General features: G+C 41.9%; 2 protein-coding genes across 4 annotated transcripts in view; one reads left to right on the top strand and one right to left on the bottom strand.

Annotated features, from left to right (window-relative positions):
* Positions 1-335: 335 nt before the first annotated feature.
* Positions 336-5484, top strand: LOC115036817 (endoplasmic reticulum-Golgi intermediate compartment protein 2-like). Of its 3 annotated transcripts, none has more exons than XM_029495179.1 (15): positions 336-446; positions 991-1121; positions 1203-1311; positions 1422-1468; positions 1563-1630; positions 1798-1838; positions 2172-2273; positions 2398-2493; positions 2589-2644; positions 2776-2874; positions 3123-3220; positions 3302-3464; positions 3573-3652; positions 3762-3852; positions 4707-5484. In XM_029495179.1, the coding sequence occupies exons 2-14, from the start codon at positions 1016-1018 to the stop codon at positions 3840-3842; spliced, it is 1146 nt and encodes a 381-aa protein (XP_029351039.1). In that variant the 5' UTR covers positions 336-446; positions 991-1015; the 3' UTR covers positions 3843-3852; positions 4707-5484. The 3 variants fall into 3 exon arrangements, with proteins under 3 accessions (XP_029351039.1, XP_029351038.1, XP_029351037.1); XM_029495178.1 differs by having other exon boundaries at positions 388-504; positions 954-1121; XM_029495177.1 differs by having other exon boundaries at positions 420-504.
* Positions 4994-16300, bottom strand: part of LOC115036816 (fatty acyl-CoA reductase 1) — a 36649-nt gene continuing 25342 nt past the window's right edge. Inside the window, exons 4-12 of the mRNA XM_029495176.1 lie at positions 13806-13985; positions 13463-13640; positions 12334-12378; positions 12136-12254; positions 10984-11051; positions 8812-8983; positions 8583-8712; positions 7868-7995; positions 4994-7556 (exon numbers count right to left, since the gene is read on the bottom strand). Of these exons, the coding sequence (XP_029351036.1) occupies positions 7394-7556; positions 7868-7995; positions 8583-8712; positions 8812-8983; positions 10984-11051; positions 12136-12254; positions 12334-12378; positions 13463-13640; positions 13806-13985 (1183 nt within the window). The 3' untranslated portion in view covers positions 4994-7393. The remainder of the gene's footprint in view (positions 7557-7867; positions 7996-8582; positions 8713-8811; positions 8984-10983; positions 11052-12135; positions 12255-12333; positions 12379-13462; positions 13641-13805; positions 13986-16300) is intronic.

Raw genomic sequence — 16300 nt, 5'->3', positions numbered from 1 at the left:
TTCTACTCTAAGTGTTTTTATATATGAGTGTGTGTTCCCTGGCCAGATTGGACATATAAAAAACCAAAACCTCCAAGATAATCTCTTTATTTCACTGCCTGTCTATATTTGATGGAAACGGCGCTCTTTTCTATTCCAATCCATTCTATCACGCTCTGTGCCTGGACTACTCTATTTACATCCATCTAAAACGGTTTAGTTGGCTCTCCGTCATCAGGATTTTAGTATTGAGTCGCCATCTGCTGCCTGAACGGCGAAAACTGATCGCTGCGCGTTCACGCGACAATGAGCGCGGACGCTACGTACCCTGTGACGTCAGTGCCCCCCCCCCCACCCCTTCATCCATCCACCACCACCTTCCTCCCACAGCCGTCTGTGAGATACCATCATGGATGAACCAGCCTGCTGTGAAATTCAGACACCGTTCAAACCGAGCTGATGACTTGGTGAGTTTTATCTTCCACTGTGAGACGCGTATGAATATCCGAGCAGGTGATCCAAGAGGTAAGATGGATTGTAAATTTGAAAATAAAAAGTGTTGTCTAATAATGGCAACAATGATGATGATGGTGGTGGTGATGATGGTCATAGTAATAGATGAGCTGCTCAGGGAGGCGGTGAACAGACACATCAGTACCTTCACGTCAGAAAACATGTCTGTTGTGAATGTCATTTTAGACTTTGTGGCTTATCAGAATTTACCATCAAACAACCTTTTATTTATTATTATTACGATGAATCTGGTATCGTTTCTCTACAGTGTTTCAGTGTTCACGTAGAGATGTGAAGAGTGTGTAGTTTTATGGGCTTTTATTGTGGTGATTTTGATGATTGCACAATTTTGCTCCAAAATATCCGACTGTCATATGTAGATATGATTTAAATAATCTGTATATCGCTCAGTTGTTTGGTGGACGAACAGAAAATGAACCACTGTCCTCTTCCATGGTAAGGAAGGGGACAGGTTTAATGCATTTCTGTTCATCGGAGGTGGTGAAATGTCCTGAACCTGAACATGAGGCGTCTGTCGCGAAAGAAAGCCCTGAGTCTGGTGAAGGAGCTCGATGCCTTCCCCAAAGTGTCGGAGAGCTATGTGGAGACCTCAGCATCAGGAGGAACCGGTGGGAATAATGAGAATTATAACAAGATTAGTTTAAAAAGATTGAAGTGCAACCCTACTTACTCTTCTGTCTCATCCACAGTGTCACTGTTGGCTTTTACCACCATGGCACTTCTGGCTGTCTTAGAATTCTTCGTTTATCAAGACACTTGGATGAAATATGAATATTCAGTTGACAAGGATTTTTCCAGGTAAGTTTACATTCACTTATTCAATGTTGATAATCGCGCAGAGGGCATGACCTTTATAATAACCGTGTAACTTCCTGCTGATTAGTCTCATTCATCTTCATTACTTACAGTAAATTGCGAATAAACATTGACATCACAGTCGCCATGAAATGTCAGCGTGAGTTTTTAAGCTTCTGTTCCTTTCACATAGACACATGTTGCAGGTTAGATACGTAGAAGTGTGTTCACTAACCCGTCGTGTGTGCTTGCAGATGTCGGAGCAGATATTCTGGACCTGGCTGAGACTATGATCACATCCAGCGGCCTCCAGTATGAATCTGTAAGTGACGCACACACGATCACAAGCTGCTTTTTCTCCGGCTCATTGAAGGGCCACTGCTTGTTGTTAGACAGTGTTGCAACACACATGACAGTCATGATATCCAAACAGGTTTTCTTTCATTGCTACATTTTTTTTTTCTCTCTTTTCTCTGTAAATTTGATCAGGTTGTTTTCGAACTGACTCCGCAACAGAGACTGTGGCAAAGGTAAACTGTCATGAAATCACACCGGAGCTACCGGTTCACTGACTGACATGTACAAAGAATCTAAAATGATCACAATTGGAGCCTGAGAAAGAAACACCTTTTTTCTTGTATGATCTGAACCCTGTCGTGCAATTTTTTTTTTACTCTCATCCACCTGTGTTTCGACTTTAATGCTATGTTTGAAAATGTCCTGAAAGCTGGAATCCAACCAAACAATACTCAAACACAGATAACGGTCCAGAAATCTTGCTTAGCGACATTCCAGGTGTAGTTTCTATGCACTGATGTTTAGTTTTGAGCAAGTGACAGTGAGCCGTGTTATTTATCTCCCAGGACACTGCTTCTCATACAGAGCAGGCTGAGAGAGGAGCATGCTCTTCAGGAAGTCCTTTACAAAACGCTCCTGAAAGGAGCTCCCACTGCCCTGCCTCCACGGTCAGTGCCATGCATGCGAACGTTATTTTCATTCATTTAAAAAAAAAGGAAATACAATTACAGGCACACACTTAAGTCAGGTTGGATATCAGTGGCAGATTAACAATTGTGTCTGTGTGAGTAGGGAAGATACCTCCATGGAGCCGCTCAACGCTTGCAGGATACATGGACATGTCTACGTCAACAAGGTGGCGGGAAACCTGCACATCACTGTGGGAAAGTAAGAATGTGGTGAAAATGTGACACATTCAAGGCTACGCAGAGACAGCAGTGAATTCCTTTTTTCTTTTAACACTGTCATTTCGTCTTTTTCAGGCCTATTCACCATCCTCAGGGTCATGCCCATATTGCAGCTTTTGTGAGTCATGAGAGTGAGTTAAAATATTTTTCTTTGGCTTTTTGTATAATCTGCACACTGAGAAGGAAAATTGATTTCACCACTTTCAGCGATTCTTCAGGGCCATGAATGAACCTGAACTTTTTCTTCATCTTTGTGCTGCAGCGTACAACTTCTCCCATCGGATAGACCATTTATCTTTTGGGGAGGAGATACCAGGCATCATCAATCCTCTGGATGGCACAGAGAAAATCACCCAAAGCAGTGAGTTTCTGCAGCTTCCAGAGACAGGAGAGAATAAAACACAACGTGGCTTCCTGTCTGAGGAAATTCAAGGCATCAACACATTTGTTGAGTCATGAGCGCCACTAAACTGTTCTCAGATTATCAAATAAAAATTTTGCATTTATTTTTTATTTTCTCCAGCTCATGTTTTTTCGCAATTTTCGTCCTTGAAATTCCTTGAAATATTGGTGTTTTCCATGCATACATGTCGTGTGATTTCACCCCAGACAACCAGATGTTCCAGTACTTCATCACAGTGGTTCCCACCAAACTCAACACGTACAAGGTTTCTGCAGATACACACCAGTTTTCGGTGACGGAGCGGGTGAGTAAAGAAAAAGAAAAAAAAGAAAAAGTGAAAAGCAATCAATTAGAGAAGAGGATTAAAACCTGGCCTGTTTCCAAGGAGCGGGTGATAAACCACGCAGCGGGCAGCCACGGCGTTTCTGGCATCTTTGTGAAGTACGACACCAGCTCTCTGATGGTGACGGTCAGCGAGCAGCACATGCCCCTGTGGCAGTTTTTGGTGCGACTGTGTGGCATCATTGGGGGCATATTCTCCACCACGGGCAAGTCCACTTTAACCTGCAAGACCATCCTGCTTACTTGTGTTGCCGGTCAAGCTAGACTCTGGATTTGTTTATTGTTTTTCAACACGTGATCCCTCTCCTTCACAGGGATGCTCCACGGGCTCGTCGGCTCCTGTTTTGACATCTTCTGCTGTCGCTTCAAACTCGGCCTCTACAGGCCCAGAGAGGTGAGTCTGTACCATCATCTGCCAAAAATCTGTATCATCCACGTCAACGTGGGTTTCCACCAGTCTAAGAGAGAGCCAACAGGATTACTAACTGCTCAGTCTGCTCCAGGAGGTGCAGCTGCACCACCAGATGAACAACCTGAACAACCACCAGATTCCTCTGCAGGACGACAATGTTCCTCATCAGTAGCTGCTATTCAGTGAGTCTTCAGCCAACCTCACAAAGCTCAATGAACTCTCTCATCCCAGTAAAATAAATGAAAAGGACACTCTTTCATTTATTGATCTGTTTTGAAAGAATCTTTTTTTTTTTTTTTTTTTTTTTAACGAACTTCACCAATCTAATCATTGTGTTATTCTATTGGGAAAAATAAGCTCAAGCCATCTGTTAAACATGGTGCTGGTGAGTAAATGAAGTGTTCACATAGCATTGCACTTTAAGATAACATGCCCTGTGACTGCAGTTATTTGTGTTTCGGAAACATTATTTGCAGTGTGATGGTGCTTTTGGTTTCATCTGCAGGTAAAACTTTAAATAAACTAAACAATTCCAGTGTAGCGTTTCTGTCACAACATTAGAACGTAGGAAAACTTTTCTGTGCAAATGGATAGCAAAATATTAATTCTGAAATTAGAATTGGACAATGTTGCACTTTCAGGTAAATTAAAATATGTAGCTTTGATTTGGTTGAATTCTTTTCACCTTCCTGGTGGCAGGTCCTCTATTCTGTAAAATTAAATCCAGCATTTTAGACAGAAATATAGTACACCAGGAGCAACACGTCATCGTGGTAACTATCACTAGCATGCCACTTCTACTATAACTGAAGCAAGTGTACATATTGGTAAGATTTTTACTAGACAAGATCATTTGAACCTTGCAAACTTAAAGAAGATTAATGTTCACCCTTCTTTAATTTTTTCTTTGAGACTTCCAACAGGAGATGCAGTTTAAATGCAGCTTCTGATAAATTTTACAGAATAAATCCACGAGATAAGAGAAGTTTAATGGACCGCAGCACACTAGCTCTTTTTCTCTTCTGGTTTATTTCAGTTTTCCCAAGCAGACTTCAATGAAGTGTTGCCAGAGCAGGAAATAAAAGCCGGTCAAACAACACCACCACAAAGAATAAGACGACGCATTTGATCAAGTGTTGCTGTTTGTTACATAAGATACCTGACGCAGCCCTTCGACAAACACTGAACGCAGAGGAATCAAAACTCTAAGACGACACTGTTGCAATAAGGCCTGAAGCTCTGTGACAACAAACCACTTCATCGTGAGGCCGAGACATTTTGGTTGTTAAGGACAGTTACCACTGTTACACCAGAGACATGGGCTTTGCATAAACATTTATTTAAGTTTTGTCCCTTTTTCTCCCATAAAGGCTCATAAACCTACGCATTTGTATTCTGTCAAGAGTCAAACCTTGCAACATATACAACACTGTACAGTTTTGTTTGTTTAGTAAAAATCAGACTTGCCTGTCACACGTAACATGTTTGGTAGACTCTGTGGGAAGCTCTGTGGTAGAATCCTGTGAAGACACTCACCAAGCAAAATCATCAACACCCAAATACAATTTTTGGTAACGTATAAGAATAATATGCAAGTTCTATTTACAGATCTTTCAAACTTGGATCAGGGAGTAACACTGAGGGGAGGGGGCTGAACCAGGTCCCTCATTTATAATGTAGCACTTGTGATTTAGGTCCAGACTAACACACAGGTCACAGTTTGTCCTGCTTAAAAAGAGCAGTCCATATCCATCCCTCAAGTCTCCATATGTGGTTCGATACTTCTGAGTTCGTTTGCAGCATCTGTTTCTATTCTGATGACACTCAACTCTAAATTGCAATTGGTAGTGAGCGCTCTGTGCTATTTACTGGCTGTCAAAAGCTGGTTGACAGAGAGCCATTTCTTCTGATACAAAGATGAAACAGCATGGGCAAACTCCAGTTTACAACAGAACCTAACAAGCCCTCGAAACAATGTTAGCTCTCTCTTCCAGCATTACGTTCGGGTCATCCTCAAAGATACAATTAACCAGCAATATGGATGAAACCCAAACAGTCATTTCATAAATTACTGCTGTTCTGAAGGTATTAAAACTATAAACCTTTATCTGAAAGAAAACTGTTGCCTTTGTGGTTTAACAAAAAGGCTTATTGGCCCATTTCAAGCTGTGACTCATGCAGTCCAGGTAGCTAACAGGCCTCTTGGCAGACCGATTAAAATCTTTTAAATACTCCAGCTGATGCATCAGATCTTGTGTTTAATGCAGAAGCTGGATGGTTTTGTAGAAATACCTTCAGCAGTAATTCTTCGATCATTTGGCTTTTTAGAACACCTCTAGGTAATCACCATTTTTAATTATAATATGTATGTTTTTTGAAAAACAAATGACTACTCTAATTTAAATGTGACAGTAATATTACAGAGGCACAGTGTTAATCTTTAAATTGGCCTCCCTTGTTCCAAACTATCAGCTCCAAGCTTGGTCCCCTGCCTTCACACACCTGTCACTTTGGATATATAGTGAAGCGCTGATATTTGATTTCTTTCAATGGACCCATTCCTTGGACTTGGTCATTTTAGACTGACAATACTTCAACTGAACCATTGTTCTTACATTTCTCAACTAATGTAAATTTGTTTCCAGCTGCCTCTCAGTTTTTCCCTCATCTGTTAAACTTTTATCTTAAAAACCCTGGGCTTGTTTGGGAACTGTTGGGAAACATTGTACGATGTCTCACACAGGGCTATACAAATAAACTTGCCTCTGATGTACTCTTATTTATATATAATACACTGCCAAGGTCTACCACATATATCAGACTAGCCTTTGACGCAAGTATAAAGATGTAAAAGTAGTAAACTTAGTTTCAGTACAAACTGGCTGTACAAACAGGCAAAAAGTGGATGAGCGTTCACACAAACAAGGTTTATGTTCAAAGACATACTGACATTATCATTTGTGATATTAAATAAGTGACAACCTCAACAACAGGAAAGGTGGTGAATCTGTATGTTTCAGTATCTGTAGTGATACGTTTGTCTTATGTAGTCAGATAGTAGCTTTAATACGAGTGTCAGTTATCTGTGGATTGGCCTTGAGAAAGGTAATGACCAGTCAGCTAATCTTTAAAAAGGCAGTAGATACACATGATGCAGACATACAGATATCCAAATCACCTGCGTATTAAAGAGAGGACTTGGATATCCCCACAGTAAAAAACAGAGAACCAAAATAATCTTATAGAAATCGTCCTCACTGACACACTGCCATATTTCAAGTATGAAAAAAAAAAAAAAAAGTAATCATCACAAGGCAATGCAATGTACCGAGATTCAAGAGGATGGAAACGATGACGTGGAAAATAAAATGGAAGTCACACAAAAGGCTTATCGTTGCATATATAATTGGCCACTTTGAGAAGAAAACGGGAGGTTCAAAATGAAGTACAACACTTTTTTGGACGGGGTTTGGTGACTGAACAGTGCAAGTACTGATGACAGATTTCCAAATTAAAGAAATAATTCATGGCTAGTAGACCTCTTTTTTCCTCCCTCCTGAGTGCTTCACTCAACTGCAGCCCCCACCTGTAAAGAGCCCCGCTAATCCACACTAGAGGAGGATTTGGAGTGTCCTTAGTCGATGGTCAGAGTCTCAGATGTTTTGTCCTGCTGAAAAGCGTAAATGTAAGGGCTGCTGTCTCGTTTGAGGCGGTGAGGAAGACTCAGTTGGTTAAGGTGCTGGACGCACGGAAGTAGGAGAGGAACTTAAAACAGAGGCTGACCACAAAGTACCAGATGTTTCTGGCCATCTGGGAGCGGGCGATAAACACCCTCCAGATGAAAATGACCAACAGGGTGTTGAAGGTGTAGCGGATGTTCCTCAGTCTGGGAAAATGGGAACAGGAGAAGGGAAGAGAAACACAGAAGATGGTAAAGCATTGAACATGGTATGACTTCTGCCTCTATGTCTTTACTCAAATGCAGCGCTACATGCCCCTTTGGTGTGTATAAAAGTACTTTTTTGAAATGCAGTGACACAATTTAAAAGTTACGGCACCGTATTTTGGTGGATGAAAAAACAGAAAATGTTGGTGTCTTTAAGGTAATTTAAGGACAATGTGGAAGTAGAAATATAGTTAAGGGAAGAAAATAGTCTCGCTCATCTTGGCTGTGGTTGGAGTCTCTTGACAACTTACTTCCTTAGATGCTGCCTGGCGGCGGGAATGTCGGACATGTCTTCGTTCAGGACGTACTTCTTGGTACCGATGCAGTAATTCTCAATGTACTCAGGCCAGTTCAGCTGACGCACGTCAAAGTTAAATGTCTGTGAGGTAGAAAGGAAAAGCAGATGTTGCTGCTGAGGTTGAGCCAAAGCTACTGTTCCACTTTCACTCACTAGATGGAGCTGAGGGCCTCCTCATAAAAATAAAATGATATTCTCGGTCTGGGCTCCCTGTCGCTTTCGACCTTTCAGGGAGTAAATGGTAGAAATGTTTCTTCAGTGGAAAAATAATTACATTTAGTGAAGTGAAAGTAGATGTAGAAGACCGTAGTAATAAAAACGGCCTGCATTCAGAGTTACAGAAACACTGTCAGGATTCACAGTAATAGTACTGATACAGTTAGTATAACACATTGTCATCACAACTACATTAACTCAAACATCATTTTTATAATAACATTTGGACAAAATTTTAATCGCAGTTGGAAGTTTAAGGTACCTCAGTTGGTCCTATTTTGCGAAAGGATAGTATGCTTTGTTTGGAAAATACTAAAAATAAACATAAAGTATTTGTGATCTAAATATAGCACAGTTCTTTTTAGCACATTAAAAGAACCGTAATTCTTCATTTCTTATTTATTCTATTTCGGGTGATTGTAGCTTGCACAGTTGGATGTGGACAGTCCTACCTTCCTGTCCTCAGGTGTCAGCTGGCTCATCAGCATGTTCATGTTGTCCGAGTTCCACTCCCAGTCCTGGCTGCTGAAATACTCCAGCAGGCTGATGGCCTTATGCAGACGATTGAAGATGCGCATCATCCTACGGCAAAAAGGAGAGAAAGTTGGGGGGTCAGAAGTTATGATGCAGGTGAACTTCTCTTTAGATTTAATTTTACTTCGGAAATCTGCAGCCCCTTACTGTGGTTTCTGTCCAGACAGACGCAGGAAGAGATCATAGATGAGGGCAGGGAACTTGTGGCTGACCAGGATCCAGTACTGGTTGATCAGGTAGTTGGAAGTGATGTTGGCATTGGGCCTGCGGAAAGCCTGCTCCAAGGGGTTCCTCTTAAAGGACGACATCACATGGTGCTCTGCGAAAGGTGAAGCAGACACATAGCAACAAAATGATTTGTTAGCTTGATGGGCTGGATGTTGTAAATATAAAATATAAGTAAAACAGAAGCACAGTCTGGGGTGGGAGAAAAAGGGAGGAAGCCCAAGATGCAAAAAAAATAACATCAGCTTTCAATTATCCACGAACAGGTTATCACGCAGATTGCAGTTTCTATAGAAAGATCACGACTTCCAGGAACCGTGGGCGGTTTTAATCATTATACAATTTTCAGCTTTGGTTCTCCATCGTTTCCCCCGATGGGCAGCACCTCCTCATATACTCATCCTGCTCCCCCTCCTCCCAGAATCCAGCAGCAGCCATGTGACTTCACATTACATCACACACACATTGCCCGCAAACCAAGCCTTGCACTGTTTGTTGCCATGGAAACAGACATGTGGGTGGTTGCAGGAGAGGGGGGCTAAACTAACCAGATCTGATCCGAGGTGACAGCCAGCTGTGGCCGTGCCTCCTTGCGGCCTGGTTGTGAGGATCGCCGCTAACTGTGAGCTGCTCTCAGACTTCCAAGATAGAAGTGATTTTACTTAAAGAAAAAAAAAAAAAAAAAACCAAAACAAAACACGAAGATGAAATACCTGCAATTCTTTGCCAGCGGCAGGAAACAGCATCCTCCTTTGCTTGTTGTTTACATTTATATTCAGGAAAATTTTCAGGGAGGTTTGCGGCCTCCTCTGATCCTCTTGTAGATTAGCCTCATTCCTATCTTTCATTCGGAGCAGTCAGATTAGAGAGCACTGTTCCTCTTTCATAACAGCGAATCATAGCGATGAGGCCTAATACTGCTCGGAGCCATCTGGTTGCAATTTCCCCAGTAAAGGGAGCATGTTTGTTAATCTGAGAGGAAAAGAGAGGGTTCCCGGTCATCGTGCCGGCCTCACATCCACAGCCCTCTAATCCCGCCGTATGTGATGACCACTGGGATGATGCGAAGGAAACAATTACGTCTTTCACTTCTCACATGTGCCTTCATCACTCAGACTTTGACCTCCGAGGAGAGGCAGTTATGTGAAAGACAAATCAGGGCCAGAGCTGGCTGAATATTTTTGGACATTTAAAAAGCAGGATGATCAGGAAAAAACTGGAAATTACATATTATATATTTTCATATTTCTTATACAACTGGATGGTCCAACAACGGAGAAGGAAATTAGTGATCAAATAATCAAATATTCTCTAGTTTCACCTGCACATACGTGAAGCTTTTCACAAACAAAATTTTAATATCTAAGTTTCAGCAGATGCCACTGTGAGCTGTGGGACATTTTGTTGGTCATTTCATTGACCAAAGTAGGTCCATCAAGTAAGAAAATAACAAGCTGATTACAATTAGTTGTAATGTAATATTAGGACAGAATTTCAGGGAAGGAAATTTTCACCTATTAGCATTTAATACCTTAAACTCTAATGCAATTATCTTTATATCTTATGATGCGACTTTTGGCTCATGCAAAAATGTATCGCCATAACATTGTTTCTACATCATGTGAACACAAGATATGGCAGAAGGTTTTTTATTTTTTTGTTTGCTTTTTCCCCCAACAGTGTGGGAGGGGGCACTCTGAGGTTTGAATCTGATCCTTTGCAGAAATCCATATTATCTAAAAAAACAAAACCTCATGAACAAAGTGTGTTTGACTCATTTCCTTGCAGATGTTGAATTCAATATCTGTCTCTGTCCAGCAGGAGGCATCCTCCCTCCATATGAGAGGCCCCCCCCCCAAATAAAAAACAAAAAAAACAAAAAAAACAAAAAAACACCAACAACACAACTCAACTACATCACAGGGACATTATGTCACAACACTGGGGGGGTATTGATTTGTGATGATGAAAGTGAAGCAGGAGAACCATATTGTGGGATAGCAGCAGGCGCAGACAAAACAGCTCTATAAACATCCTGCACTGCACTGACAGGTTTCTATTACTTTAAAGCAAGACAACAAACGGCGTACATACCGATCTCCCCCCAGTGGAAAGGATTGATGCCGCCGGTCGTGCAGTTGTACACCAGGGCTGCTTTGGGCCTGTGAGGCGTGGGAAGAGGAGGTCATATGTTATGCTGCACAGGTTTAGGACCACATGGGTTATGAAAACAAGGCTGATGTCAAATTCGAAACCAACATAAGCAGAGGTCATTCATATTAATGTGAGACAACATATGCTGACCTTTAAATAAACACACTGATGGATAACTTCAATTAACCCTTTAACTTTCCGAAGCATGGGTTAATACTTAACTTATTTTCTCTTATTTTTCTCTTTTTCTGTTTTTCCTTCTGAAAAAAGTAAAAGTTGTCAGGTACATTACACTGCTGTAACACATGCAACACTGCACATTATCACATTTGTTAGATAACAAATGTTTTCCACATTTTATTTTAGTTTCCTCAGCGGTTCATCTTCTAGCTTTACATTAACATGGGACTTAGTTTCAACACATTTACAGTGAGGAAAAATCCAACCAAAGTCCAGGTTATTTGGCAAAGAACTGATACTGAGGTGTTTATGTTGAAGCAGTGAAGCTGAAGTTTCCTTAAAAACAGGTTTCATTCTTTTTGACCTGCTCCTTCTTATCAGTTTTTTGGAGGGTATTTTTATTTTTGTCTTCTTTTTTCAAGACTTGGTCAAAGAGAGGGGAATCATGGGACAACATGTTGTATGAGGCCTCAGGTCGAACTCGAACCGATTTTTAACTGACTGAACTGACTATTTCTGCTGCAAAATTCTTGGATTTTTGTTTTAAACGATGATGCTGGATGATCAAGTTCCTCTTTAGCTGTTTCTTCCACACTGTATTTTAAATGAGGTGCCATTTCTAAATTTGACACCTTCTTCTTGTTTCAGCCTGAACTTAAATTTTAAAAGTTTCTTAATAAGGCCACAGAAATGAGACTTTTGATGCCTTTCAGCAGCTGTAATTACAGCTTCTTCTTCTTCTGTTCAGCAGGATCTGTGTCTTCAGTAATATGGCAATTTATAAAACTAGTTTTGAAGTGATGATTGGCCATGATTAACATTTTATTACTCATCTGAAAAAGATGGGGACCACTGGGTCCGTTTTTAAGATGAAGGACCCAGGTTTTGACCTTTCATGGTGTGTTTACTGACCTGTGTACAGCAGTGTACCAGCCAGCAGCCAGGGTGAGGTTGATGACGACATCCACAGGGATCAGGTCAGCCACCGCATCGTTGTTGGCTCTCATGGTGCGCAGGATCCCCTTCCCAGCCTGACATGAGACAGCGCACTTTTAGCCAAACTTCTCTGTGTATTAAAGACCTTGAAGAATTTTTCTTTTCATTACTCACGGCTATAAAGACGCCGCTCGGCCCGTTGAAGTTGTCAATCCAACCCTGGGGAGCAAAGACAGAAATGTCAGCTCTGCCACCTTAACACCAACATATGTGGTTGTTTGTGTGTCCTGAATCAGCTATTCAAGCTTACGTTACTTCCTGGGGTGGGAACATGGGAGGCTGTGGAGCAGTGTGCAGTGAATGTTCAATTAGACTCCATAAAAAATGGATGAAACCACTGGTGATAGACTGCTGCAGTTCCCAAGGTACAACTGGAGACCCGCTATTTGGTCAAGGCTGATTCTTGTACCGTATCTAATAATATTCTCTGGTGCAGATCAAATGCACAAGATGAACCGGTCATTGAAGCTGGAGGTCTTTTTTAGCACCACAGTCTGTTGGTGGCTTCAGGCCAGGCTGAGGACGGAGGTATATCTCTCCATTTAGAGTGTACGCCGAGCGCGATGTTTAAAAACCAGGAGATGGTTTTGTGTGTCTAACATTTATATTGTAGTAATCATGAACACTACCAAGCTGTCCTTCTCCCATCCCCCTTCTCCTCTCATGGCGCCTGCTGTCATGCACTGCCAAGTTGATTGCATGGCCAAGCATGAGCGAGGCCTTCCGACAAGTTGCTGCCAGGTTGAGCTTACAGCTGAAGGTTGAGCACAGAGCCAGGAAGTGCCGACACAGTCCAAGTGTGCAGACACGAGGCCTACATTTCCTGACAACAGATAAACAACCCCTTTCCTGTGTTTCTCTGTTTTCTCTCATTTTATGTTTGCGGGATAATCTCTGCAGGGGCAGGTGGATGCTTTCAGCCTCAGTCTTTGCTCACACTAAGATGGACCATGAGCTGCCAGAGAGAGCTCAAAAAAAAAAAAAGAGCTTTGACAGTTTGGACTTTGGTACACCATGAGAAGCAAGTCTCTGGTTTGACTGGACCGTTTCCTGAACGTCATTCACTTGAGTTCCTTTTCTTTTTTCTTTAAACTAGTTGTTAATTTTATTACTTCACATTTTTAGATTTAGGTTAAATTAAAAATAGGCATATCAGTCAAAAATGAACATTTTGTGAAACATGAAATCATCATTACCATAGAACATATGGTGTGTGTGTGTGTGTGTGTGGGGGGGGGCTCACAGAGAAAGGCTCCTGCCAGCTGGCTCCCACTATGGAGGGTCTGATGATGCCGATGTTGAGTTTGTCTTGTTCCTGTTGCACAACATACTCTGCCAGGGCTTTGGTGTAGGTGTAGGTGTTGGGCCTGTCGCCGATGAGCCGCGGCGTGATATCTCGCACTATGCTCTCATCCATCCACCTGGCGACACAAAGTCAACACTCAATGAAACTTGCATGGCCCCAAGCTACTTCAGCGTATTTTTATAATCACATTATAATTTTTAGAAGAGAAAAACCAACTAAAACAAACAAACAAACCAAAAAAAAACAACCATAACAACAAAAAAAAGGCAAATACACTCACTCAAGAGACTCAATGAGCTTCTTGGGCTCAACAGGGGGTGGATAGATGACTTCATCGATGTGCTTGCGGTTGCAGTTTGCATAGGCGGTGGAGATGTGAATGAAGGCCTCGAGGTGCTGCATTTGCTGGGCCAGGCTGAGGAGCTGCTGCGTGGCCATTACATTCAGCTGCAGGGCGTGTCTGCCAGAGAGAGCAGGCAGATACAATGTTAAACTGAGTGTGTGTGTGGGGGATTGTGAAAGATGTTAGCTCAAGCGTGCACTTGCCTGACTGCTAATATCTCAGTTTTAGTATTTGCATGCAAGAGCTTTTGTTTGCTGACAACTGAGTCCCTTCATTCAAATGATAATTTGTAAACCTGTAGGAATTTGCAACATGATGATAATCCTGAGCAGAGCGACAGAAAAGAATGAGGAAATTAAACCAAACAAAAGAGAGAGAGAGAACGAGTTTAGATGAGAGAGAATAGGTGAAAAAAAAAGTCTGCTCATCTGCTCTTCTTTTAAATGTGTTAGTCTCATCATTGTTTCTACTGTTTCCAGCTGATACAAGCACTCAACCAGCAAACACTTCAGCAAACACTGCAGATTTAACTGCTCTCCACCGTCTTAGTTTTACATCCTGGAAGACATTCCTGCTTCTTTTTCTGATATTTTTTTGGTGGACCCCCCCCACCCCCCCCGCGGATTTTCTAATAGCAACTCAAACCGAGCGTCACCAATTACTCCAAAAATTACATCAATAAACGATGAGACTGCATGAGACCCAGTGATGAAATCACAACAAATCCTGCAGGTGTGTTAGAGACAGAGGAAAAGAGAATGAACAATAGAAGCAGTACAGCGACAAAGAGGAGGCACATTGATCCAGCCGGTCAGAACAAAAACTGTTCTCAAAAGGAAACACTGACTGTCTAAAAACAATGGTGTCGAGTGGTGAATGAAACCTATTAGGGGTCACTTAAAGACATCCTGCCTCTGTGGCTGTGTGTGGGTGCTGCTTTTGAGGCACAAGTGTGTGTGAGACAGAAAAAGAGTGTGTGTGTCAGTGATGTTGTGGGCGACGGCTCCACCGGCATGAATCAGATGTTGTCAGGATGTGCGAGCTTGTTAGCTGCTGTGAGGAACAAGCAGGTTCGTCGATTGGACGTGGATGTGGGGGCGGGCAGCGGAGGTGGGTATTAGTGGATGAGCTTGCGGGCGGGGGCGTGTCGTCCTCCCACCACCTTCTGGGACCATATGCCGGGTGTCACGCCAGGAGCAGAGAGACAGAGGGAAAGATGGAAACACCGCTGTGGCCCTTCCTGCAGCAGAGGCATCGCCCATCTGTTTGTGCCATTATCTTAATTGAGATGTAACAAGTTGAGTACCGATCGGCTCTGATCTGGAGGCCCCATGTTGAATGCTTCCTTCGTTTTTCTATTGATAATTTCCTACTCAACAAAATAAATTACAAAAAAAAATAAAAAATCACGCAATTGATCTGACTGGACATGTCACTTCTTATCTTTGCCGTTTTATTGTGAAATACTGATAGTTTCACCTCTTCAGGTCTGGAAAATTTTAAACGAAAAACATTATTAAAAGATAAAAATTACTATTCTAAAATAACCAAATGGGACGCAAGTCAATTCTGCTTGCAGGATGAAGACCTGCAGAAGATGAACAGCTGACGTGTCAACATGAAGAGTCAAATCTTAAACAGAGACGCTGAGTTGTGTGATTTATGTTGCTGCTCTGCTACAAGGCTACGCCAGAATAAAGGCTCCAGGAGATGACAAGAGATGGGAGGGAAAGAGAAAGAATGAGTGAATAAGGATGTGAAAGTAAGAAAAAGAGGGATGAAAAAAAATAAAAAGAGAGAGAGGTGGTGAGGTTGCTCAGGACGAGCAGAGAGGGGGAGAGAGAAATCAATATGTATCAAATATAGATCAATATGAAGCCATGAAGAGCAGCACACCAGCTTTTTTCCAACAGAACTGTCACTCAAACCTAAACAGGTGCCCTTCCCACAAACAGGCCTTTAAATAGTCCTCATATAAATATATTTCTTCAATATACTGAACAGACTGTATCAGATAAAACACAACATGCAGATAAGGCTGGCTTCGCTTCCACTTGGTGGTGGACAAACTGGGCGGAGTGCTTCTGCTGTTTTGTTTTTATTAAGAGCTTCCCGTCATTGTCTATTGTGACATTCCTAGAGTTGCACACTAAACCGTGTCTTTGAGAAAAGCAGGTTGTTCAAACACAGTGGCGTCTCACTCTTCCCCTTTTATTCCAAATGAAACTTTGTCTTTAGAAGCTGCTCCCTTTTACCTGTGTTTAAAATCTGCCTTCATGTCCTGCGCTGCCTTGAACTTTCAGTGACTTTTACTTTTTTTTTTCTGCAGTGCATTTAAAAAAAAAAAAATCTGTAAATAAAACATGATCCAGTGCTGATGCACAGTCCCAGCTCAGATTTTAGTGCTCCTGAAGTAAAGAGTTAAAATTCCC

Source organism: Echeneis naucrates, chromosome 23 (assembly GCF_900963305.1).
Source record: "Echeneis naucrates chromosome 23, fEcheNa1.1, whole genome shotgun sequence".
In the NCBI taxonomy this organism is placed as follows: Eukaryota; Metazoa; Chordata; class Actinopteri; order Carangiformes; family Echeneidae; genus Echeneis; species Echeneis naucrates.
This window is presented reverse-complemented; position numbering and strand designations above follow the sequence as displayed.

Bases quoted from the DNA above. Each gene is read 5' to 3' on its own strand.
- LOC115036817 (XM_029495179.1), top strand. From the start codon at position 1,016: ATGAGGCGTCTGTCGCGAAAGAAAGCCCTGAGTCTGGTGAAGGAGCTC. The intron at 1,839-2,171 runs GTAAACTGTCAT...TTTATCTCCCAG, and splicing joins CAACAGAGACTGTGGCAAAG to GACACTGCTTCTCATACAGA. The intron at 2,494-2,588 runs GTAAGAATGTGG...CGTCTTTTTCAG, and splicing joins CTGCACATCACTGTGGGAAA to GCCTATTCACCATCCTCAGG.